The sequence below is a fragment of the Doryrhamphus excisus genome, chromosome 13, assembly GCF_030265055.1.
Source record: "Doryrhamphus excisus isolate RoL2022-K1 chromosome 13, RoL_Dexc_1.0, whole genome shotgun sequence".
Classification (NCBI taxonomy): Eukaryota; Metazoa; Chordata; class Actinopteri; order Syngnathiformes; family Syngnathidae; genus Doryrhamphus; species Doryrhamphus excisus.
In genome coordinates, this window is record NC_080478.1 from 18,411,345 (window position 1) to 18,435,627 (window position 24,283).

Genomic DNA, 24,283 nt, shown 5'->3' on the forward strand with positions numbered 1-24,283 from the left:
TCGTGTGATGTCACTTCCTGTCTTTCTGGCGCGCTCCGCTTCAGTCGCCTTTTGGACTGCTGAGGACCGGGTATGCTAGTCGATGGCAGCGATTGTTAATTACATATAAGCATTAGCATTAGCGGTGTACCGGATGTAACCGATGTGTTGTTTTTTTCAATTTTATTTCACCAATAATTCCTTTCTTGTATGTATTTGTCGCTTTATGTGTTTTTTTCATTGTCAATTATTTTATTTGCATTTATTTTTGTTGTGTGAACTTTGACACCGTGTGATGTCACTTCCTGTCTTTCTGGCGCGTTCCTCTTCTGTCGCCTTTTGGACTGCTGAGGACGAGGTATGCTAGTCGGTGGCAGCGATTGTTAATTACATATGAAATATTAATGTTACACGTTTCACCCCCAGTACGTGCTTATATTATGTACGGTATGTAAAGGCACTTTGTAAAAGTTACCATAGTTGTATGAGTTAGTTTTAAGGAATTCGTTTTTTTATGTACTTTTCTGTAGGAAACGTGTGCAAGTGTGCTAAAGCTGCCGTCCATTTTGTTTGTTGTGCACAGGTATGTGGGTCATATTATTGTTTCATTTAATTAGCATAGAGTCTCATCAGTCGCCATTTGGACTGCTGAGGATGAGGAAACTTGTGCAAGTGTGCTAAAGCTGCTGTACATTGTTTGTTGTGCACAGAAATCAACGCCCTCTTCTGGTTGGCGAAGAAATTGCAGCTTCCCACCTCGTCTATTTACCAAAAGAACTGTACTGTAACTGTATTTTTCGATACGGAACCGTCATTTCCGTAGTGAAGTGTACCTATTCCCCATTCGGTACACGTTAAAAGTGATTTCAAGACATTTGTGAAAGTCTTTATCAGCTCCCCTGTTGTTTTGCTGTATGAGTGTGTTTAGATTCCTGGACAGATTGCCGCAGGATTTGCCGATAGCAAAGCTCTCGTCTGGGTTTGACCCTGTAAACTCTTACCTGGTTGAAATATTTTCAGTCCGTTGGAATGTGAGATGGTTCCTACTGTCGGGAGAACGGGGTCAGAATGTGAGCTGAAGGGGGGAGATGAACACGCCTATAGGTGCCCACTGCTAAAAAGCAAAGACCTCTATCGGAGCTCAGGTCAGCCAGGTGCAGCTTGGATTACTTTACACTTTGCAAGCACACACAAACACAGTCTGTCGAGCAAACTTCAAAACCAAGACTAGTTTGACGAAATAAAGCACACGAAGACGGTGAGTTTCGCTTTTCGGAAGATCCAACTTCTGCTTCAGTAGTTCACCTGCAGGATTTACAAGAATGCATTTAAGTTGTCAATTTGTCTTACTTATCTTCCCATTAATAAATGTTAAAAATTTATTAATGTTAAAAATGAACTGTATTATTTATTTTCTTAATGGTAATGGTTTTATTTCATTTGAACATGCATCAGATTATAATTGAGTGCATCACATAATCAGTTCACAGTTCCACATGTCCAAAAGGAGTAGGAAGAAGCAAAGCTTATTAAATCCTACCCCTCCATCTGGTACTTTTACAATTAGTAACTGTAATATTTGTTCACTTCCTGCTTTCCATAATATAGTTTAAGGTTTTTTTTTTGTTTTTTATAATAATGCCGAAGTATGAGGTGATATGACCATCCAATGACAATATATATCAATATAGTGATATATATAGCACATCATGACTGGTTCAAGACTCTTCATCCTTGTATTTAGCAAACTGCATTTAGCAAAATATGTGAATTTATTATTATTAATATATATATAATTGTGTGAATTTTATCTCAATGAGTTATTTATTTTTCTTATCTTGTTTACTATATTTTCATCGCTTTCCTTGTATATGCTTTATTTTATTCTTTCACTTCTGGTCCTCCCGGGCTTCCGTAGTTGCCCCCAGCTCTGGTAGCACTTCCTCTCTTTGCCACACAACGTTGTTAGCATTGATGAGGGGTGCAGAAGTGGAGAGAAAATAACTTTATTTTCATTCTTTTGTCTTTCAGCAACCTAACTAAGGCATAACATAAACACCATTGGTTTTATATGCTACGTGGTTAACTTCACTCACACCAGGGTTGCTGTGGGTCACAACCCACGCTAACACACGCACACTCTAAACTCCTTGCTAGCGCTCCCTCGTCTTAGTGTTGTGACGTTCACGAACGAACCGGTTCTTTTGAACGGTTCATGTTAATGAACCGCCCAGCGGCGCGGTGCTTATTAGACTTGCAAATAGCATCACGCCCCGAGGTGCACGGTGACTTAAAACTTTAATATAAAGATGAGCCAAATGAGCCTTTTGAACGGCTCTTTGAAAGGAACGGGTCACCAAAATCCGGCTCCCCTCAAAGAGCCAAAAATCCCATCTCTTAGTCTTAACACCCAGCGTCACTCTCACTTGTGACGTAGCACCGTCACCTTCCAAGCCCCACCCTATTAAAGGCACAAACACAAAAAGTTACATACTACAATACATATTAGTACTGTTCCATTAATTAAAATATTAATTATACATACTGAATGTATAATGAATTGGGATGTAAATCTTCATAGCTAATTGACATTGTTTTGGAGTAGTACATTGCTTGTCTTCTAAAATTTATGCTAACTGTTAGCTTGCTGGTTTGCTGGTTTGCTAGCTAGCGGCCCTCTCAATGTGACGTAAATAACATGTTATTTCACATCTACAGGACTCTAATTGTGTTAAAAACCATATAGAGGGATGACTGAACGCCGACTTGGAACAACAGTAAGTAAAAAAACACACAAAAAATATACAGCAGAGTTATAAGTAATTTTTTAATTGAGATGTGATTATGAAATCCCATTTATGGACACACTGACAGATTATAACTGCATTTGTGCTGCGATGGGAACATTTTGTGGTTGGAATACCAGGTGATTAGGTTTAATAACTTAAATTATACTTACAGTATGTTAATTCCATTTCCTCATGCTGAATAATCAACATGAATATAAACATTTTTTCCACAAATGTATTGATTCTGTTGGGGAAAGATGTGTACAACATGGAACGTTTTTTTCAACATATGACATCTTATTTATGTGTCTTTACATACAAAAGCGTCACGGTGTCCAAAAGGCAGTGAATCACTCATCGTTTTATGAACTAAAGTTACATATTGTGACAATGAAATATGTGTGCATCCACTACACTTCGTTTCCGACTTTGAAGGCATAAAGCGTGATCTCAGCGACGCCGTGTCATTTGATGGACATCTTGACAGCAGGGCCTTGCATGTAGGAGGTCCATGTGTGAGTTTCAAGGTCCTGGCTCTCAGCTCACGAGCATCCATCCAGCAGGCTAAGTAACTGCTGCTCACTGAGGGCCTCTGACTCACTCTGCAAGAAGACACAAACACTGTATGTAAGTATAAGAGCTCATATGTTTCAGACGTTGTGCATATAAAATCCAAGTGTTAGTTCATGTTGTGTGTCTGTTCTTACTTATAACATCAACGGGCAATACTTTCCGTCTTCCGTAATCCACCCTAAACACTTTTTGCCTTACATTCTTTACTGGGCATATGCTCACGTTTTGACTAATCACTAGCCACGTATACATGGACACAAATATTCCAATTGCATTCGTTTTATTTGCTCAAACGGAAAGAATTTAACCTTTGTATATACGTCATTCCGAAAGAAAAGTGCCAATCCGAATGAACATATAATCGGATTCATTTCCCCAATCCGATTGAGGTATCGGAAAGTTGTCAGGGTGCGTTCTTCTTCATCGTGTTTTTCTTCTTCTGTTGTTTATTGGGGGCGGCACGGCGGACGAGTGGTTAGCGCGCAGACCTCACAGCTAGAAGACCTGGGTTCGATTCCACCCTCGGCCATCTCTGTGTGGAGTTTGCATGTTCTCCCCGTGCATGGTGGGTTTTCTCCGGGTACTCCGGTTTCCTCCCACATTCCAAAAACATGCTAGGTTAATTGGCGACTCCAAATTGTCCATAGGTATGAATGTGAGTGTGAATGGTTGTTTGTCTATATGTGCCCAGTGATTGGCTGGCCCGCCTCTTGCCCGAAGACAGCTGGGATAGGCTCCAGCACCCCCGCGACCCCCTTGTGAGGAAAAGCGGTAGAAAATGAATGAACTAATGTTGTTTATTGGCGGTTGGCAAGCAGCTTTCGGTGTGCATTAGCGCCATCTGTGGAACAGAATCTAACCCCTTCTATACTTTATTCTATTATCATTACTATAACATATCCCAAATTTAATTATAAAATATTAGCAAGATTGAATTTGATCTTTTCCTGTTTAAATCATGTACCCAGAAAAAATTATTACGTTTGATTAATGTTCATGTTAAAGGTTAAATAACTGTTAATAGTTATCCTCCCTATCCGTGTGGAAGTGGTAAGTTTTTGGCTATTTAGGTTTAAAGGAAATAACTTGAAGGCTACTGTTTAGGTCGCTAGCTCTCTAGTTTGCGAGTTAGCATGTGTCTCAAGACCCTGCAGTTGCGCAATATGTTGTAAATAAAAAGAGTATAAATGAGAAAAGAGTATAAACCTTTGATTAATGTTCATGTTACAGGTTAAATAACTGTTAATAGTTATCCTCCCTATCCGTGTGGAAGTGGTAAGTTTTTGGCTATTTAAGTTTAAAGGAAATAACTTGAAGGCTACCGTTGAGGTCGCTAGCTCTCTAGTTTGCGAGTTAGCATGTGTCTCAAGAACCTGCAGTTGCGCAATATGTTGGAAATAAATGTTGTAAATAAAAAGAGTATAAATGAGAAAAGAGTATAAACCTTTGATTAATGTTCATGTTACAGGTTAAATAACTGTTAATAGTTATCCTCCCTATCCGTGTGGAAGTGGTAAGTTTTTGGCTCTTTAGGTTTAAAGGAAATAACTTGAAGGCTACCGTTTAGGTCGCTAGCTCTCTAGTTTGCGAGTTAGCATGTGAGAGTTAAACTCTCAGCCCCACACATCCCATTCCCCCCACTACCCAAACCCCTAAAAACCTTTATTTTCTTCGTCAGGCTCAGTCATCCATTCGTTCATAACTGAGACCCAAATAACTAATAACAAAACACAAACGTGTCTAAATGTAAATATATAGTGTAACATCTCATACAGCACAACATGACACCCGTGCGGAACTTTTCAACGCACCCGGGCACCCCCCACCGGGCCACAAAATGGCATTCCAGTGTCTCATCTGTCCCCCACAAGGCAAAGCTAATACTCTTCATCGATCATGTGCACACCTCCCCCCCGAGAGGACCACCCCTGTGAAACATAGCGTAGTTTGACTTGTTGTTGAAAGACATCTCCACCATTGGATCCACATTGTAATGACAGCCTTCAGGTCATGGAGGCTTGGCCTGTGTTAAGTCATTTATGACCCCTTCAATTACCCAGACACTGCATATCATTTTCGACGCAGACAGGAGTCCGCAGGCACTTTAAATACATTCCAGCCTCCACGGGCCCCCCTGAGGGCCGCCCATGTTTTTGTCCTTTTGACACGTATGTAGCAAAGTGGACTTGACCTTCAGCTCACTGACAAAGAGGCATTCACAATAGGTGTCATGTTTATCTTTGTACATGCATATTGACATACTTTACAATACATAATTTACATTTGATACAGAGTAAAGATAGTAAAATGGCATTTGTCATTCATTCATTCATTTTCTATCGCTTATCCTTACGAGGGTCACGGGGGCGGGGGGGCTGGAGCCTATCCCAGCTGTCTTCAAGCGAGAGGCAGAGGGTGGAATTGAACTAGGGTCTTTTAGCTGTGAGGCCTGTGCGGTAACCACTCGGCAGCCCCTCTAGGAAAACATTCATTCATTTTCTACCGCTTATCCTCACGAGGGTCGCGGGGGTTGCTGGAGCCTATCCCAGCTGTCTTCACCGTGTACTGGTGGCCAGCCAATCACAGGGCACATATAGACAAACAACCATTCACACTCACATTCATACCTATGGACAATTTGGAGTCGCTAATTAACCTAGCATGTTTTTGGAATGTGGGAGGAAACCGGAGTTCCCGGAGAAAACCCACACAAGAGATGGTCAAGAGTGGAATTGAACTCAGGTCTCCTAGCTGTGAAGCCTGCGCGCTAACCACTCAAGCACCGTGCAGCCCTTGCCCAAAATTAATATCATTTATTCATTTTCTACCGCTTATCCTCACAAAGGTCACGGGGGGGGCTGGAGCCTATCCCAGCTGTCTTCGAGCGAGAGGCGGGGTACACCCTGGACTGGTGGCCAGCCAATCACAGGGTACATATAGACAAACAACCATTCACACTCACATTCATACCTATGGACAATTTGGAGTCGCTAATTAGCCTAGCATGTTTTTGGAATGTGGGAGGAAACCGTAGAAAACCCACGCATGCACGGGGAGAACATGGAAACTCCACACAGAGATGGCCATGGGTGGAATTGAACTCGGGTCTCCTAGCTGCGAGGCATGCGTGCCAACCAACTGCTTGGGTTTCATAATTGATCCTAAAATTCTTAGTAGTTGACCCACTTGGAGACAAAGTGCTTGGACTGGCACCAATGATTCTCGCTGGCAAAACCATAAGTACAACATATACTGCAATTTGATACACTTGTTTTGAAAAATGCAGTAGTTAATTATTTCATGTGTCAATATTTTTACTGTCTCCAATAAAAATGTCCCACTGGCAAATGTTCCTCAACAGTGCAGATAGTCTTGGCAATGAAAGTTTAAACACTGTTGTCATTTAAATGAACAGACAAAATGACACTATCCATGTTGAGTTAAAATCTAAAAATAGCCCCAGAGGAATTCTTTGCTAAATAGCTGGCAACACAAACCTCATTGTGTCCAAATTCTGTGTCGATATTTAGTGTCAACGCCATTGTTACCCAGCACTGCCTGTTTTGAGATTTGTCTCCCATTCCTCCGTGATGACTTCACCGATGGGAATGGTGAATGTTGGGACACTTTCCGCTCTTAATGTTAGTGCGGCCCGCGCAAGTTTGATATGGATGCTGTATGGTATCATGTACCCAGAAAAAATTATTACGTTTGATTAATGTTCATGTTAAAGGTTAAATAACTGTTAATAGTTATCCTCCCTATCCGTGTGGAAGTGGTACGTTTTTGGCGATTTAAGTTGAAAGGAAATAACTTGAAGGCTACCGTTTAGGTCGCTAGCTCTCTAGTTTGCGAGTTAGCATGTGTCTCAAGACCCTGCAGTTGCGCAATATGTTGTAAATATAAAAAGAGTATAAATGTGACTATAGTCGTGTTTTGTCATGTCTACAGGGCTCTAATAATGCTTTGTTCATTTTAATCTGAAAAAAAATAATTTGTCTACCCACCAACTATATGTGGTTTCTTACGTTTTTATTATTTGCTGTTTTATTATTATTATTATATTTATTTATTACTGATAGATTTTCTTTATTCTTGATTTGTTTATTTATTTTTCATCTTATTTTGTGTAGAAAAATAAAAAGTAGGATATTTGAGAACAGTGGAATGTTTTATCAGAGCTTTTATTGTAGAAAATCGAAACCAAAGCAAAGTTTATTCATTTTTCTGTTTTTAATAAATGCGTTTTTTTTTTTTTTGGAAAACCTGATGCGGCCCAGTCTCGCCCAGACCCTAGCTCCAGTGGCCCCCCAAGTAAATTGAGTTTGAAAGTCCACAGTACCGTCACATTAAATCAAATTGGTCACCTACATATTCATTGCATAAGGTGGCATAGGTGCCCTTTTTTGTAAATCCACGTCAATGGAACTTGTTCTGTTGCCATTTTTTTTTTTCCGGACTGTTGTCATGTGTTCAGTCCGAAAAAAAACCAAGAAAAATGACTCTTTACTACTGTGACTGGAAAAGAGTTTGACCTCTGTTGCCCCTGATACTGGGAGGCCGAGGGTGTTTGTGGGGGACTGATGTGTTTATCCAGTCTGTCTCGAGTCTACACAGCCAGATCTTTAAAAAAAAAAAAAAGCCTTCTCAGCATTTATAAATCCAGGACTTAAGTCTAGGCATTCAATTCAGAAAACAGAAGAGGAAAAAGAGCTGGGATATGAATGCATTTCCAAAGAAAACACACAACATGTGCGTGTTTGAGATACTTCCTGTTGAAGTATTGCAGTATTGCTAACACATAGAACGACTATGTTAACAAGCTTAACAGATTATTAAAGCAGCCGGAAGGTTACATTTTGGCACAAGTGGCCTTTATGTCTTGCGGGTTATAGAGGATTAGTTAGGAACTTCCGGGCAGCACGTTTGTTGCAGTATTGCTAAGACATAGAACGACTATGTTAACAAGCTTAACAGATTATTAAAGCAGCCGGAAGGTTACATTTTGCCACAAGTGGTCTTTATGTCTTGCGGGTTATAGAGGATTAGTTAGGTACTTCCGGGCAGCACGTTTGTTGCAGTATTGCAGTATTGCTAAGACATAGAACGACTATGTTGACAAGCTTAACAGATTATTAAAGCAGCCGGAAGGTTACATTTTGGCACAAGTGGCCTTTATGTCTTGTGGGTTATAGAGGATTAGTTAGGTACTTCCGGGCAGCACGTTTGTTGCAGTATTGCAGTATTGCTAAGACATAGAACGACTAATGTTAACAAGCTTAACAGATTATTAAAGCAGCCGGAAGGTTACATTTTGGCACAAGTGGCCTTTATGTCTTGCGGGTTATAGAGGATTAGTTAGGTACTTCCGGGCATCACGTTTGTTGCAGTATTGCAGTATTGCTAAGACATAGAACGACTATGTTAACAAACTTAACAGATTATTAAAGCAGCCGGAAGGTTACATTTTGGCACAAGTGGCCTTTATGTCTTGCGGGTTATAGAGGATTAGTTAGGTACTTCCGGGCAGCACGTTTGTTGCAGTATTGCAGTATTGCTAAGACATAGAACGACTATGTTGACAAGCTTAACAGATTATTAAAGCAGCCGGAAGGTTACATTTTGGCACAAGTGGCCTTTATGTCTTGCGGGTTATAGAGGATTAGTTAGGTACTTCCGGGCAGCACGTTTGTTGCAGTATTGCAGTATTGCTAAGACATAGAACGACTATGTTAACAAGCTTAACAGATTATTAAAGCAGCCGGAAGGTTACATTTTTGCACAAGTGGCCTTTATGTCTTGCGGGTTATAGAGGATTAGTTAGGTACTTCCGGGCAGCACGTTTGTTGCAGTATTGCTAAGACATAGAACGACTATGTTAACAAGCTTAACAGATTATTAAAGCAGCCGGAAGGTTACATTTTGGCACAAGTGGCCTTTATGTCTTGCGGGTTATAGAGGATTAGTTACATTTCTCCAAGTATCCTTATTCCACCTGCTAACTTTAACAATACCAAAACCCAGAACAAAAACCCACGGTGAGTCAGCATTCAGCCACTAGTGGAACAGCCTATTGCAGTATTGCTAAGACATAGAATGACTATGTTAACAAGCTTAACAGATTATTAAAGCAGCCGGAAGGTTACATTTTGGCACAAGTGGCCTTTATGTCTTGCGGGTTATAGAGGATTAGTTGGGTACTTCCGGGCAGCACGTTTGTTGCAGTATTGCAGTATTGCTAAGACATAGAACGACTATGTTAACAAGCTTAACATATTATTAAAGCAGCCGGAAGGTTACATTTTGGCACAAGTGGCCTTTATGTCTTGCGGGTTATAGAGGATTAGTTGGGTACTTCCGGGCAGCACGTTTGTTGCAGTATTGCAGTATTGCTAAGACATAGAACGACTATGTTGACAAGCTTAACACATTATTAAAGCAGCCGGAAGGTTACATTTTGGCACAAGTGGCCTTTATGTCTTGCGGGTTATAGAGGATTAGTTAGGTACTTCCGGGCAGCACGTTTGTTGCAGTATTGCAGTATTGCTAAGACATAGAACGACTATGTTAACAAGCTTAACAGATTATTAAAGCAGCTGGAAGGTTACATTTTGGCACAAGTGGCCTTTATGTCTTGCGGGTTATAGAGGATTAGTTAGGTACTTCCGGGCAGCACGTTTGTTGCAGTATTGCAGTATTGCTAAGACATAGAACGACTATGTTAACAAGCTTAACAGATTATTAAAGCAGCCGGAAGGTTACATTTTTGCACAAGTGGCCTTTATGTCTTGCGGGTTATAGAGGATTAGTTAGGTACTTCCGGGCAGCACGTTTGTTGCAGTATTGCTAAGACATAGAACGACTATGTTAACAAGCTTAACAGATTATTAAAGCAGCCGGAAGGTTACATTTTGGCACAAGTGGCCTTTATGTCTTGCGGGTTATAGAGGATTAGTTACATTTCTCCAAGTATCCTTATTCCACCTGCTAACTTTAACAATACCAAAACCCAGAACAAAAACCCACGGTGAGTCAGCATTCAGCCACTAGTGGAACAGCCTATTGCAGTATTGCTAAGACATAGAATGACTATGTTAACAAGCTTAACAGATTATTAAAGCAGCCGGAAGGTTACATTTTGGCACAAGTGGCCTTTATGTCTTGCGGGTTATAGAGGATTAGTTACATTTCTTTAAGTATCCCTATTCCACCTGCTAACTTTAATACCAAAACCCAGAACAAAAACCCACGGTGAGTCAGCATTTAGCCACTAGTGGAACAGCCTGCCGGAGAGCCCCAGGACTACAGAGACTGTTGATATTTTTAAAAGATTAAAGATCAGATTAATCAGACTTTTAACTAATATTTTTAAACTTTTCTTACGTTTTTAATCTTTTTAGTTACTATTTTATGCTTTTAGTCTTTAAGCTTTTAACTCCAGTAGTTCCTCACGGGGGTCCGTCCTCCACACTGGGGGCTGTGTCGGGTCTGCTGAGGGGGTGACATCCTTGGGTCCCTTCGACCCGGCCGGCTGGGGGTTCCTCGCTTTGATGTGGGGGTTCGCCCGTCTGTCGGAGTCGGGGGGCCCGGGTGCTGGTCCCCTGATGGCACCCAAATAAAGTTGATTTGATTTTGATTGGCTATCCAGAACCAGAACCAGAACCAGAGGGGCCGATTGTATTATATCCACCGAGACACAAACCATATGCACAGAAAATGTGTCTCTGGCTCTTATTTGAAACTGGTTCTTTCTGAACTGCAGACCTTGCAGGATTGGTCTTAACTTGAGTAGAGGTGGTGTTACCAAGGCAGAGTAGTTGAGCCCCCCCGAAAAAACCCACACTATAAAGTATCAGCACCTGTAAGAACTCACTGTTTAGCTCCTGTATTCACATTCAATGTAGCAGGGTGGGTTTTGGCAGCTCAGCTTCCATGGTCATTGACTTGAGTCGCATAAGTCAACTTTATGGTCCAAAACACCCCACGGGGGCCACTTCTCACTGAAAAAACTCTTATCCACGTGCTCCTTCCGCACATGTGGAATTCCTCACAATAACGCTTTCCTCATTAGCAGGACTGATGACATCATCACGGATTTGTCAGTTGTCAAAATGATGTGTGATCATTTTTGTAGCGATTGCCTTCAAATCAACTTATCCTCGCTTCAACTCAGCTCTAAAGGCATATTTCACTGCTGGGATGATATTTTCATAAAAAGTCGGCTTTTCTGCAGGAGTAGTTTTGTTACTGGCGCTTGCCTGAGCTGCGGTCTTTGCTTCCGTTCCAAATATTCAAACGTAAAATACCTTACAACCACCATAATCCACTGAGTCACGCGCCAGGATTCTTTGCTGTGTCGGCATAATACTTACTGTGCAATGTCAGCGCATCGCAACCTGATCAATAAATCCTACGCGTTCACTTCCAATTCGCTAACCAGGTGGAGTGCCAACAGAGTTAAACCAAATCAATTGCTGTATTCAGAAGGAATGTGAACATATTTTGTTTGGGACACGTGTCAACTATTTCTTAAAGGAGACCTATTATGCTTTTTTCCACTTTTCCGACCTATAAATGTACTTAGAATGTTCTATTCTTGTGTTAAACGATGCCAAAGTTTCAGATAGTGAGGTTGGCGCATTTGGAAGTGAGCCCTGAAAGAAGTTTAGGATAGCTCAAAACGCTCGGTTTCAGAAGGCGTGGTAAAACTGGCCCTTTGTGATGTCACAGAGGGGTGGATTTCCTTATATGGCTCATAATTAACAAGCACAGAGGGCGGGCCGAGGGTGGAAGGAAGTACAAATCAAAGTAAATACAGCTGGAATAGGTGCAGTGTGGTATAGGTGTGTAAAATACCAGATTATATAATCTGGTATCTATTTGTATAATCTGTGTAAAATACCAGATTATATAATCTGGTATCTATTTGTATAATCTGTGTAAAATACTAGATTATATAATATGGTATCTAATTGTGTAAAATACCATATTATATAATCTGGTATCTATTTGTATAATCTGTGTAAAATACCAGATTATATAATCTGGTATCTATTTATATGATCTGTGTAATTTGTATAATCTTTGTAAAATACCAGATTATATAATATGGCAAAATACCAGATTATATAAAATGTAAGATTAGGTATCTATGTAATCTGTGTAAAAGTATCTATTTACATAATATGTGTAAAATACCAGATTATATAATCTGGTATCTATTTGTATAATCTGTGTAAAATACCAGATTATATAATCTGGTATCTATTTACATAATCTGTGTAAAATACCAGATAATCTGGTATCTATTTACATAATCTGTGTAAAATATCAGATTATATAATCTGGTATCTATTTGTGTAAAATACCATATTATATAATCTGGTATCTATTTGTATAATCTGTGTAAAATACCAGATTATATAATCTGGTATTTATTTATATAATCTGTGTAATTTGTATAATCTGTGTAAAATACCAGATTATATAATCTGGTAAAATACCAGATTATATAATCTGGTAAGATTAGATATCTATATAATCTGTGTAAAATACCAGATTATATAATCTGGTATCTATTTATATAATCTGTGTAAAATACAAGATTATATAATCTGGTATCTATTTCTGTGTAAATTACCAGATTATATAATCTGGTATCTTTGTATAATCTGTGTAAAATACCAGATAATATGCAAAGTTACTGACATATTGTAAAATACCAGATTATATAATCTGGTATCTATTTGTATAATCTGGTATCTTACAATATGCAAAGTTACTGACAGTTACTGGTATCTTACACAGATTATATAATCTGGTATCTTACACACCTATACCACACTGCACCTATTCCAGCTGTATTTACTTTGATTTGTACTTCCTTCCACCCTCGGCCCGCCTCCGTGCTTCTTAATTATGAACCACATAAGGAAAATCCACCCCTCTGTGACATCACAAAGGGCCAGTTTTACCACGCCTTCTGAAACCGAGCGTTTTGAGCCATCCCAAACTTCTTTCAGGACTCACTTCCAAACCTCACTATCTGAAACTTTGGCATCGTTTAACACTATAAACACTATTTATATAATCTGTGTTTACAATACACAAAGTTACTGACAGTTATGCAAAACCGAACTTAATGCTTTCAAGGCTTTTTGTGCTTTTCCTGAAAAACCTGACTTCCAATTTGTACAACCTTTTACGAGCATTTGATTATATAAAGATTGACTGCCAACAAATGTAGAAAGAATAGTACCTGATTTTGGCTTTCATCCCTGCAAATAATGACAGTATGATTGATGATATCTAATGATGACTAATTAGAGCAAGACCCTCTTCTGGAAGCGAACTATCTCCCTGTAAATAATGGGATTGTTCTTCCCCGTTTCCACTTCATCTAGGAATCTAGGAACACGGCCAAATGAAGTTGCAGGAAAATCTACCTAGCAAGGTCATTTGTTGGAAATGCAAGAGTTGCTTGTGTGTTAATACATTTAAAAAATGGAGATGAGTTGCAGAACGGTTATTTCGCAGTTCGAATTTTGTGGATTCCTATCACGATTTTCTGAAATACAGTATACTCTAACGTTAAAAACAGTGTTTAAAAGGTTATAAACAGGTTTACTATGCTATTAACTACAACAGTATTTCAAATTCTGTGATAAACCAATGATAAATGAGGGATTAGTACTGTAATGGGCAAAACTATTACTACCTTTGTTGTAATGAGCTTTTTCACTCCACCAGTATTTTGAAGTATTTTTACAGAGAGTATTTTGTGTACAGAGAATAAGTTTAAGTTTAATAAGTGTTGTACTTTATATAGAGAGTAATTGCTGAGTGTATAAACATTTACTTTTACATATACTACTCACCAAGAACAGCCGGCGCATATTTAATGCAGCAAACATTAATGAATGATAATGTCGGAGAACCCTAGGAGACGAGGGTTCAATTCCACCCTCGGCCATCTCTGTGTGGAGTTTGCATGTTCTCCCCGTGCATGCGTGGGTTTTCTCCGGGTACTCCGGTTTCCTCCCACATTCCAAAAACATGCTAGGTTAATTAGCGACTCCAAATTGTCCATAGGTATGAATGTGAGTGTGAATGGTTGTTTGTCTATATGTGCCCTGTGATTGGCTGGCCACCAGTCCAGGGTGTACCCCGCCTCTCGCCCGAAGACAGCTGGGATAGGCTCCAGCACCCCCCGCGACCCCCGTGAGTGAGTTTGTGAGTGAGTTTGTGAGTTTGTGAGTGAGTGAGTTTGTGAGTGAGTTCATGAGTGAGTGAGTTTGTGAGTGAGTTCATGAGTGAGTGAGTTTGTGAGTGAGTTCGTGGTGAGTTCGTTCGTGAGTGAGTGAGTGAGTTCGTTCGTGAGTGAGTTTGTGAGTTAGTGAGTGAGTGAGTTTGTGAGTTAGTGAGTGAGTTCGAGTTTGTGAGTTAGTTCGTGAGTTAGTTCGTGAGTGAGTTGAGTGAGTGAGTTTGTGAGTTTGTGAGTGAGTTTGTGAGTGAGTTTGTGAGTGAGTTCGTGAGTGAGTTCATGAGTGAGTGAGTTCGTGAGTGAGTTCAAGAGTGAGTTCGTGAGTGAGTTCGTGAGTGAGTTTGTAAGTGAGTTTGTGAGTGAGTTCGTGGTGAGTGTGTTCATGAGTGAGTGAGTGAGTTCGTTCGTGAGTGAGTTTGTGAGTGAGTTTGTGAGTGAGTTCGTGAGTGAGTTTGTGAGTGAGTTTGTGAGTGAGTTCGTGGTGAGTGTGTTCATGAGTGAGTGAGTGAGTTCGTTCGTGAGTGAGTTTGTGAGTGAGTTTGTGAGTTAGTGAGTGAGTTCGAGTTTGTGAGTTAGTTGGTTAGTGATTGAGTTGAGTGAGTGAGTTGAGTGAGTTGAGTGAGTGAGTGAGTGAGTGAGTGAGTGAGTGAGTTCGTGAGTTAGTTCGTGAGTGATTGAGTTCGTGAGTTAGTTCGTGAGTGATTGAGTTGAGTGAGTGAGTTGAGTGAGTTCGTGAGTGAGTGAGTGAGTTGAGTGAGTGAGTGAGTTGAGTGAGTTGAGTGAGTGAGTTGAGTGAGTTGAGTGAGTTCGTGAGTGAGTTCGTGAGTGAGTTTGTGAGTGAGTGAGTGATGTCCATATTGCTCAGACAACCAGTAAAGCTTTATACCAAGAAAAGGCTACGAAAAGAAAACCATAAAAGGCTCTGTGACCTTTTTGTTTTGAAAGGTTTCTCGTGTTTCTTTCTGTCTATAGCTACAGTATTTGGTGTCTATAGCTACAGTATTTGGTGTCTATAGCTACAGTATTTGGTGTCTATAGCTACAGTATTTGGTGTCTATAGCTACAGTATTTGGTCAAAGAGTTGTAATTCTACCAAGGTCCTAAAAGCAGGTCAAAAAAGGGTTTCCAGGGAACATTGTGGAACTTGAACATAAGAGGCCGTTAAATGCCAAGAAGCCATGAAACACTATGTTGAACAACAGGACATTAGCAGATCCTTGTCAACTAGCTACAGAAGAAATTCAAAAAAAAAAAAAGAAAGAACAGTTGGCTTGTAGCGACACAAAGGCTGCACTGTTTGTTATCATCCTCAAAGAAATCGACCTTTGTGCTTGTAATAATTTGTCATGTATGTGCATGAGATCAACAAAAGGCGGGCGTTTTAATGAAAAACACAGGTGCTGTGTTGATGAAGTGCATTTTTGCGTTGTGAGTGTGTGTGTGTGTAAAAACATGGCGGCTGCCAACTCACTGTCATCTCCTGGTCTTGGCCCAGAAGGTCCAGCTGCCGTTGGATCTCCTGGAGCTGCATCTCGTGTGTCCTCCTTTCCTTGATATCCTGCAGGACCTTGTCTCCTGGCTGAACGTCACCATCGCGCTTCGTCCGTACGTCCGAGCCGCACGCCTGATGGACAACAGACACACAAGCGATTCTCACGCAGGGGCCAACAGCTTGCAGAGCATGAGAATTTACTTGGGTACCGTCCTAGAATCGCACTCGCAGCTGATAGCTCCCACATTTGGGACCACATCCATGTAGCAGTTCATCATCATTAATTTTGAGTTGAAATATTCAAATTGCTTCAAGATTTGAGATTCTCGTTGCTGTGGCTCGCTGATGCTTAGCAAAGAAATCGGGTACTCAAATGAGACTCGAGGAAGCCGAAGTACCTTAAAAAACGGATTACAGTAAACCTCGGATATATCGGATTCAATTGTTCCCACTGGTTTTGTCCGATATAAGCGAAATCCGTTATATGCGTATACCGGAAAATGTCCGTTTTACGCATATATCGGATTTATATCCGGTATATTCGTAAATCGGATTATATCCGTTATAAAAAGGCACTTCCTTGACTATGTTTCCAATGTACCTGGATGCGCAGGCAACGCTGCAAACGCTGCAAATGACGTCGTATAGCGGCCTGTCACGATTCGGCGAATCGGAGCGCCACGATGCGGCGATATATCCGATATATGCAAGGGAAATTTAATGGAAATGCATTGGAACGAGGGCGGCACGGCGATCTGGTGGTTAGTGCACAGACCTCACAGCTAGGAGACCAGGGTTCAATTCCCACCCTCGGCCATCTCTGTATGGAGTTTGCATATTCTCCCCGTGCATGCGTGGGTTTTCTCCGGGTACTCCGGTTTCCTCCCACATTCCAAAAACATGCTAGGTTAATTGGCGACTCCAAATTGTCCATAGGTATGAATGTGAGTGTGAATGGTTGTTTGTCTATATGTGCCTTGTGATTGGCTGGCGACCAGTCCAGGGTGCCTCTCGCCCGAAGACAGCTGGGATAGGCTCCAGCACCCCCCGCGACCCTCGTGAGGAAAAAGCGGTAGAAAATGAATGAATGAATGAATGCATTGGAACGGGACTGGAGAGTTTGTCCGAAATAGGCGAAATCCGTTATAAAAAATCCAATATATGCAATGAATTTTTATTGGAAATGCATTACAGAAAAATCGGTTCTTTTTTATCTGTCCGTTGTGAGCGAATTTCCGATATATCCGAGGTTTACTGTATAAAAATCGCAAAAGAACTTTTGGTTGAATGTCAACGACATCAAAGTCACGCTAGAAGACAAACTATGGACATTGCTAATAGGGCAATCGTCTTGTTTTTCACATTCTCCCATTAGAGACTGCCGCAAGTCATTCATGTGGTCTTCATGGTTGAGGTTTTACACCAGATGCATTCTTGGCAAAAACCCTGTCTTTATGTGGCCTTTGGACCAGCACAAGAGATTTTCAGTGACTGGGTATTTAGAGCGCTACACTACCAAAACTGCAAATAACTTAATATGCAATGGGAGTCCACACATTGCTGATGGGCGCATCTCCCACCTGAATAAATAAACGCCTCACCTCAAATTAAGAAACCCCCAAATGATTCCGGGATTTGGTAAAAAAACACACCAATGGCTACGTTCTCACAATTTTTATGTAGTTGACATTACAACGGCTGCACGGTGATTGAGTGGTTAGTGCGCAGACCTCACAGCAAGGAGACCCCGAGTTCAATCCCACCCTCGGCTATCTCTGTGTGGAGTTTGCATGTTCTCCCCGTGCATGCGTGGGTTTTTTCCCCGCATTCCAAAAACATGCTAGGTTAATTAGCGACTCCAAATTGTCCATAGGTATGAATGTGAGTGTGAATGGTTGTTTGTCTATATGTGGCCTGTGATTGGCTGGCCACCAGTCCAGGGTGTACCCCGCCTCTCGCCCAAAGACAACTGGGATAGGCGCCATCATACCCGAAACCTTAGTGAGGATAAGCGGTAGAAAATGAATGAATTAATTAATTTTCTAGAAGAGTGGTTAGCATGCAGGCCTCACAGCTAGGAGACCCCGGGTTCAATTCCACCCTCGGCCACACTCGGCATGTGTGGGTTTTCTCCGGGTACTCCGGTTTCCTCCCACATTCCAAAAACATGCTAGGTTAATTAGCGACTCCAAATTGTCCATAGGTATGAATGTGAGTGTGAATGGTTGTTTGTCTATATGTGCCCTGTGATTGGCTGGCCACCAGTCCAGGGTGTACTCCGCCTTTTGTCCGAAGACAGCTGGGATAGGCTCCAGCATCCCCCGCGACCCTCGTGAGGATAAGCGGTAGAAAATGAATTAATTAATGAATTTTCTAGAGGAGTGGTTAGCATGCAGGCCTCACAGCTAGGAGACCCAGGTTCAATTCCACCCTCGGCATGCGTGGGTTTTCTCCGGGTACTCCGGTTTCCTCCCACATTCCAAAAACATGCTAGGTTAATTCGCGACTCCAAATTGTCCATAGGTATGAATGTGAGTGTGAATGGTTGTTTGTCTATATGTGCCCTGTGATCGGCTGGCCACCAGTCCAGGGTGTACCCAGCCTCTCGCCCGAAGACAGCTGGGATTGGCTCCAGCATCCCCCGCAACCCTCGTGAGGATTAGCGGTAGAAAATGAATGAATGAATACAAGAGTTTCAAAACACTAAAGTCACTATACATAATAGTCGGGAACTGATATTTCCCTGAAACATACCTGTGTTCTAGTACTGGTTACTTCCTTCATTCATTCATTTTCTAACGCTTATCCTCACGAGGGTCACAGGGGGTTGCTGGAGCCTATCTCAGCTGTCTTAGGGTGAGAGTGGCGGGGTACACCCTGGACTGGTGGCCAGCCAATCACAGGACACATATAGACAAACAACCATTCACACTCACATTCATACCTATGGACAATTTGGAGTCGCTAATTAACCTAGCATGTTTTTGGAATGTGGGAGGAAACCGGAGTACCCGGATAAAACCCACGCATGCACAGGAAGAACATGCAAACTCCACGCAGAGATGACCGAGGGTGGAATTGAACTCGAGTCTCCTAGCTGTGAGGCCTTAGACACAATTAGAGGGGCGTGTTTTGTTAGCAAATATCTGCAAATGTGTGGGGTTCTCCGTATATGCTGGTGAGGACAATAGCAAATCAAAGCGTAAATAATCGAACCAAAACAAACGAGTATGAAAACAAGGTACGTGCAGATGCGTTCAAGGGGTCACAGAATGGTCCGTACATGGACGCGATGTCTCTCACAGATTGTGACCTAATTAAATACTTGTGGGAGATTTTGGAGCAAAGTGTTAAAGGCATTCCTCCGCACTACCCCATCAAAACACACTAAATGATGGAATATCTCTTGGAAAAGAATGCTTTTCATCCCTCCAGGAACGCTCCATGGACTTGTCAAGATGCATTCAGGTTACTCACGGTGGTCCGCCACCTTACTGACACATGGAGTTGTTTTCCTAACATTTGTCATTCATTTCTAAATAGATGCTAGTTTATTTTGCGGATAGTCTTTAGTTGATTTGTTGCCTAGAGCAGGGGTCTCAAACACGCGGCCCGCGGGCCAAATGTGGCCCGCAGGACACTAGTTTGAGGCCCCCCGCCTTGATATGAAAGTTTCATGTTAGTGCGGCCCGCGCAAGTTTGATATGGATGCTGTATGGCAGGGGTCTCAAACATGCGGCCCGCGGGCCAAATGTGGCCCGCAGGACACTAGTTTGAGGCCCCCCCGCCTTGAAATGAAAGTTTAATGTTAGTGCGGCCCGGGCAAGTTTGATATGCTGTATGACAGGGTTCTCAAACATGCGGCCCGCGGGCCAAATGTGGCCCGCAGGACACTAGTTTGAGGCCCCCGCCTTGATATGAAAGTTTAATGTTAGTGCGGCCCGCGCAAGTTTGATATGCATGCTGTATGGCAGTGGTCTCAAACATGCGGCCCGCGGGCCAAATGTGGCCCGCAGGACACTAGTTTGAGGCCCCCCGCCTTGATATGAAAGTTTAATGTTAGTGCGGCCCGCGCAAGTTTGATATGGATGCTGTATGGCAGGGGTCTCAAACATGCGGCCCGCGGGCCAAATGTGGCCCTCAAATGTTAAAGGTTAAATAACTTAATAGTTATCCTCCCTATCCGTGTGGAAGTGGTAAGTTTTTGGCTATTTAAGTTGAAAGGAAATAACTTGAAGGCTACCGTTTAGGTCGCTAGCTCTCTAGTTTGCGAGTTAGCATGTGTCTCAAGACCCTGTAATAGATTAGAGTGCAGTTGTGTCGGATGAACGTGCAGTAATGATTCACTTGTTTGGAGTCGAGTACTACTTCTTGACCTTAACAAATTCCAGAAGCCTTAAGAGATACGTCACAACATTTGTGCTTCTTCACAGCCGTCTTGACGTGCGATAACGTCACCGTTAGAAGTATCTGGGTCACAAGACTTTTTGGGTATGAAAAACATGTCAAACACAATTATCATTTTTATGAAAAGTATGTCAAGCTATCGAAAAGATGTCAAAATGAATGCCATGGGGGTTTTGGCCGCATAGCCACATAAGTTGATTTAAATTGGCCCAATTGGAAAGGATCTAAAATGTAGAGACTTCAAATAGTCCTGAAGTGTAAAATGGATGTCAGTAAAAACAGAAAGGAATCAATCACGCTCAATGTGACACCTACTTAGAATTTGTACTCACGTTACCGCAAAGGCTCATTTTACTTTCCCACAATATGAAAAAAAAAAAAGAAAAAAGACGGCTTGCCAAGCGTGAGAACAGAAAACACGGTCAGAGGATTAAGCAAGCATATTTTACTCTCATGACCGATATTACCATCTCAACATGTTCCACAAAAAATGTTGTCACTGTCAGACAAATAAATGCAGTGGTTGAAATGGTAATATTCCAATAAACAAAACCATTAATGACAATTATGACTTATTCCAAGAACATTCATTCAAATGTGCACATAGTTCAGTTGGAAATTTGAATATTGGAAATCAGGGGTCTCAAACTCAATTTACCTGGGGGGGCCACTGGAGCTAGGGTCTGGGTAAGGCTGGGCCGCAAAAATAATAATCTGCGGAATGGGCAGATTATGCATTTCCCAGCATGCTTCGCTGTAGTCAAAATGATCACTCTTGACTGTCTAAAACCTCTTAACCAGGGGCTCAAAGACGCGGCCCGCAGCCACAGAAAAATCTGAAAAAAAATGGCAGATTTTTAATATTAATCCGCAAAAAAATTTCAAAAAAATCAGCAAAATTTTTTTGTAAAATTTTAATCATTTTTTTCTTTAAAAATTATTTTTTTTCTGTAAACAGAAAAAAATCAGGTATACTTGTTAATTTGACCCAGCATGTATAGCAGGGGTCTCAAACTCAATTTACTTGGGGGCCACTGGAGCTCGTATCTGGGCGAGGTTGGGCCGCATCAGGTTTTCCAAAAAAAACAAAAAAATCTGAGGAATGGGCAGATTACGCATTTCCCAGCATGCTTTGCTGTAGTCAAAATGATCACTCTTGACTGTCTAATACCTCTTAACCAGGGGCTCAAACACACGGCCCACGGCCACAGAAAAATCTGAAAAAAATTGCACATTTTTAATATTAATCCGCAAAAAAATTGCAAAAAAAATCAGCTAAAATTTTTTGTAAATTTTTTATCATTTTTTTCTTTAAAAATTATTTTTTTTTCTGTAAACAGAAAAAAATCAGGTATACTTGTTAATTTGACACAGCATGTATAGCAGGGGTCTCAAACTCAATTTACTTGGGGGCCACTGGAGCTCGTATCTGGGCGAGGTTGGGCCGCATCAGGTTTTCCAAAAAAAAAAAAAAAAATCTGAGGAATGGGCAGATTACGCATTTCCCAGCATGCTTTGCTATAGTCAAAATGATCACTCTGACTGTCTAATACGTCTTAACCAGGGGTCTCAAACACGTGGCCCGCGGCCACAGTAAAATCTGCAAAAAAAATTGCAGATTTTTAATGTTAATCCGCAAAAAAATTGCAAAAAAATCTGCAAAAATTTTGCAAATTTTTTGTAAAATTTTAATAATTTTTTTCTTTATTTACAACATATTGCGCAACTGCAGGGTCTTGAGACACATGCTAACTCGCAAACTAGAGAGCTAGCGACCTAAACGGTAGCCTTCAAGTTATTTCCTTTCAACTTAAATAGCCAAAAACTTACCACTTCCACACGGATAGGGAGGATAACTATTAACAGTTATTTAACCTTTAACATGAACATAAATCAAACGTAATAATTTTTTCTGGGTACATGATACCATACAGCATCCATATCAAACTTGCGCGGGCCGCACTAGTATCTTCATTAACTGAAGATCCCACTTCTCCATATGGATTATTGTAATTGGGAATCTGGGATGGAACAGGTCACCTTTGGCTAAACTTTGATGAAGAGCAGTCTGGCTGGCTGGCTGACTGGCTGGCTCACCCAGTGATGGCGGGCTGTTGTTGTTCAGAACATCCACACGTCTCGACTCTTTCTGGTTGTCTGCAGATGGTGCAGTCCAAAAGCTCCGTGTGTGCCACGTGGACTCAGGCCATCAGCCAAGTCCTGTGGCCCGCAGGACACTAGTTTGAGGCCCCCGCCTTGATATGAAAGTTATGTCTGGAGTTTGCATGTTCTCCCCGTGTTTTCTCCGGGTACTCCGGTTTCCTCCCACATTCCAAAAACATGCTAGGTTAAAAATTGATATATTTGTGTATATTTGTGAATATAATGAAAACAGCTAAAAAAAACAGGCTGCACGGCGGTCTAGTGGTTAGCATGCAGGCCTCACAGCTAGGAGACTCGAGTTCAATACACCCCCAGTTTTCATGTTTTCTCCGGTTTCCTCCCACATTCCAAAAACATGCTAGGTTAATTAGCGACTCCAAATTGTCCATAGGTATGAATGTGAGTGTGAATGGTTGTTTGTCTATATGTGCCCTGTGATTGGCTGGCCACCAGTCCAGGGTGTACCCCCCCCAACGACGCTTGTGAGGATAAGCGGTAGAAAATGAATGAATGAATGAATGAAGTAACCAGCACTAGAACATTGCTATGTTTCAGGGAAATATCAGTTCCCGACTATAAAAACAACAAGATAGATTTCAAGCATAACATTGACTTTGATGGAAATATTTTTTGCTTTTGCAACATAAATGACACACAAAGAGGTTGTTTTACAAATACCATGAACTATATACAACAGGGGTCTCAAACACGCGGGCCCAATGTGGCCCGCAGGACACTACTTTGAGGCCCCCGCCTTGATATGAAAGTTTAATGTTAGTGCGGCCCGCGCAAGTTTGATATGGATGCTGTATGGTATCATGTACCCAGATAAAATTATTACGTTTGATTAATGTTCATGTTAAAGGTTAAATAACTGTTAATAGTTATCCTCCCTATCCGTGTGGAAGTGGTAAGTTTTTGCCTATTTAAGTTTAAAGGGTTTTTTTTTTGGAAAACGTGATGCGGCCCAGTCTCACCCAGACCCTAGCTCCAGTGGCCCCCAAGTAAATTGAGTTTGAGACCCCTGCTATACATGCTGGGTCAAATTAACAAGTATACCTGATTTTTTTCTGTTTACAGAAAAAAAAAATTTTAAAGAAAAAAAAAATTACAAAAAATGTGCAAAATTTTTGCAGATTTTTTTGCGGATTAACATTAAAAATATGCAATTTTTTTGCAGATTTTTCTGTGGCCGCGGGCCGCGTGTTTGAGACCCCTGGTTAAGACGTATTAGACAGTCAGAGTGATCATTTTGACTACAGCAAAGCATGCTGGGAAATGCGTAATCTGCCCATTCCTCAGATTATTATTTTTATTTTTTTGGAAAACCTGATGCGGCCCAGTCTCACCCAGACCCTAGCTCCAGTGACCCCCAAGTAAATTGAGTTTGAGACCCCTGCTATACATGCTGGGTCAAATTAACAAGTATACCTGATTTTTTTCTGTTTACAGAAAAAAAAAATTTAAGAAAAGATTTTTACAAAAAATGTGCAAAATTTTTGCAGATTTTTCTGCGGCCGCGGGCCGCGTGTTTGAGACCCCTGGTTAAGAGCTATTAGACAGTCAGAGTGATCATTTTGACTACAGCAAAGCATGCTGGGAAATGCGTAATCTGCC

General features: G+C 41.3%; 2 protein-coding genes across 5 annotated transcripts in view; one reads left to right on the forward strand and one right to left on the reverse strand.

Moving 5' to 3' along the window:
- The first annotated feature begins 327 nt into the window (after window positions 1–327).
- Window positions 328–24,283, forward strand: part of LOC131140537 (sushi domain-containing protein 4-like) — a 55,891-nt gene continuing 31,935 nt past the window's right edge. Inside the window, exons 1-5 of the mRNA XM_058091050.1 lie at window positions 328–426; window positions 510–562; window positions 690–1,124; window positions 2,698–2,756; window positions 3,204–3,395. The gene's annotated coding sequence lies outside the window, so the exon portion shown is untranslated. The remainder of the gene's footprint in view (window positions 427–509; window positions 563–689; window positions 1,125–2,697; window positions 2,757–3,203; window positions 3,396–24,283) is intronic.
- The window catches only part of fsip1 (fibrous sheath interacting protein 1), a 41,789-nt gene continuing 20,296 nt past the window's right edge, over window positions 2,791–24,283 (reverse strand). For all 4 annotated transcript variants that reach the window (XM_058091056.1, XM_058091054.1, XM_058091055.1 and 1 more), the window contains 2 exons: window positions 16,076–16,228; window positions 2,791–3,370 (listed from right to left, as the gene is read on the reverse strand). In XM_058091056.1, coding sequence (XP_057947039.1) covers window positions 3,311–3,370; window positions 16,076–16,228 — 213 coding nt within the window. In that variant the 3' untranslated portion in view covers window positions 2,791–3,310. The remainder of the gene's footprint in view (window positions 3,371–16,075; window positions 16,229–24,283) is intronic.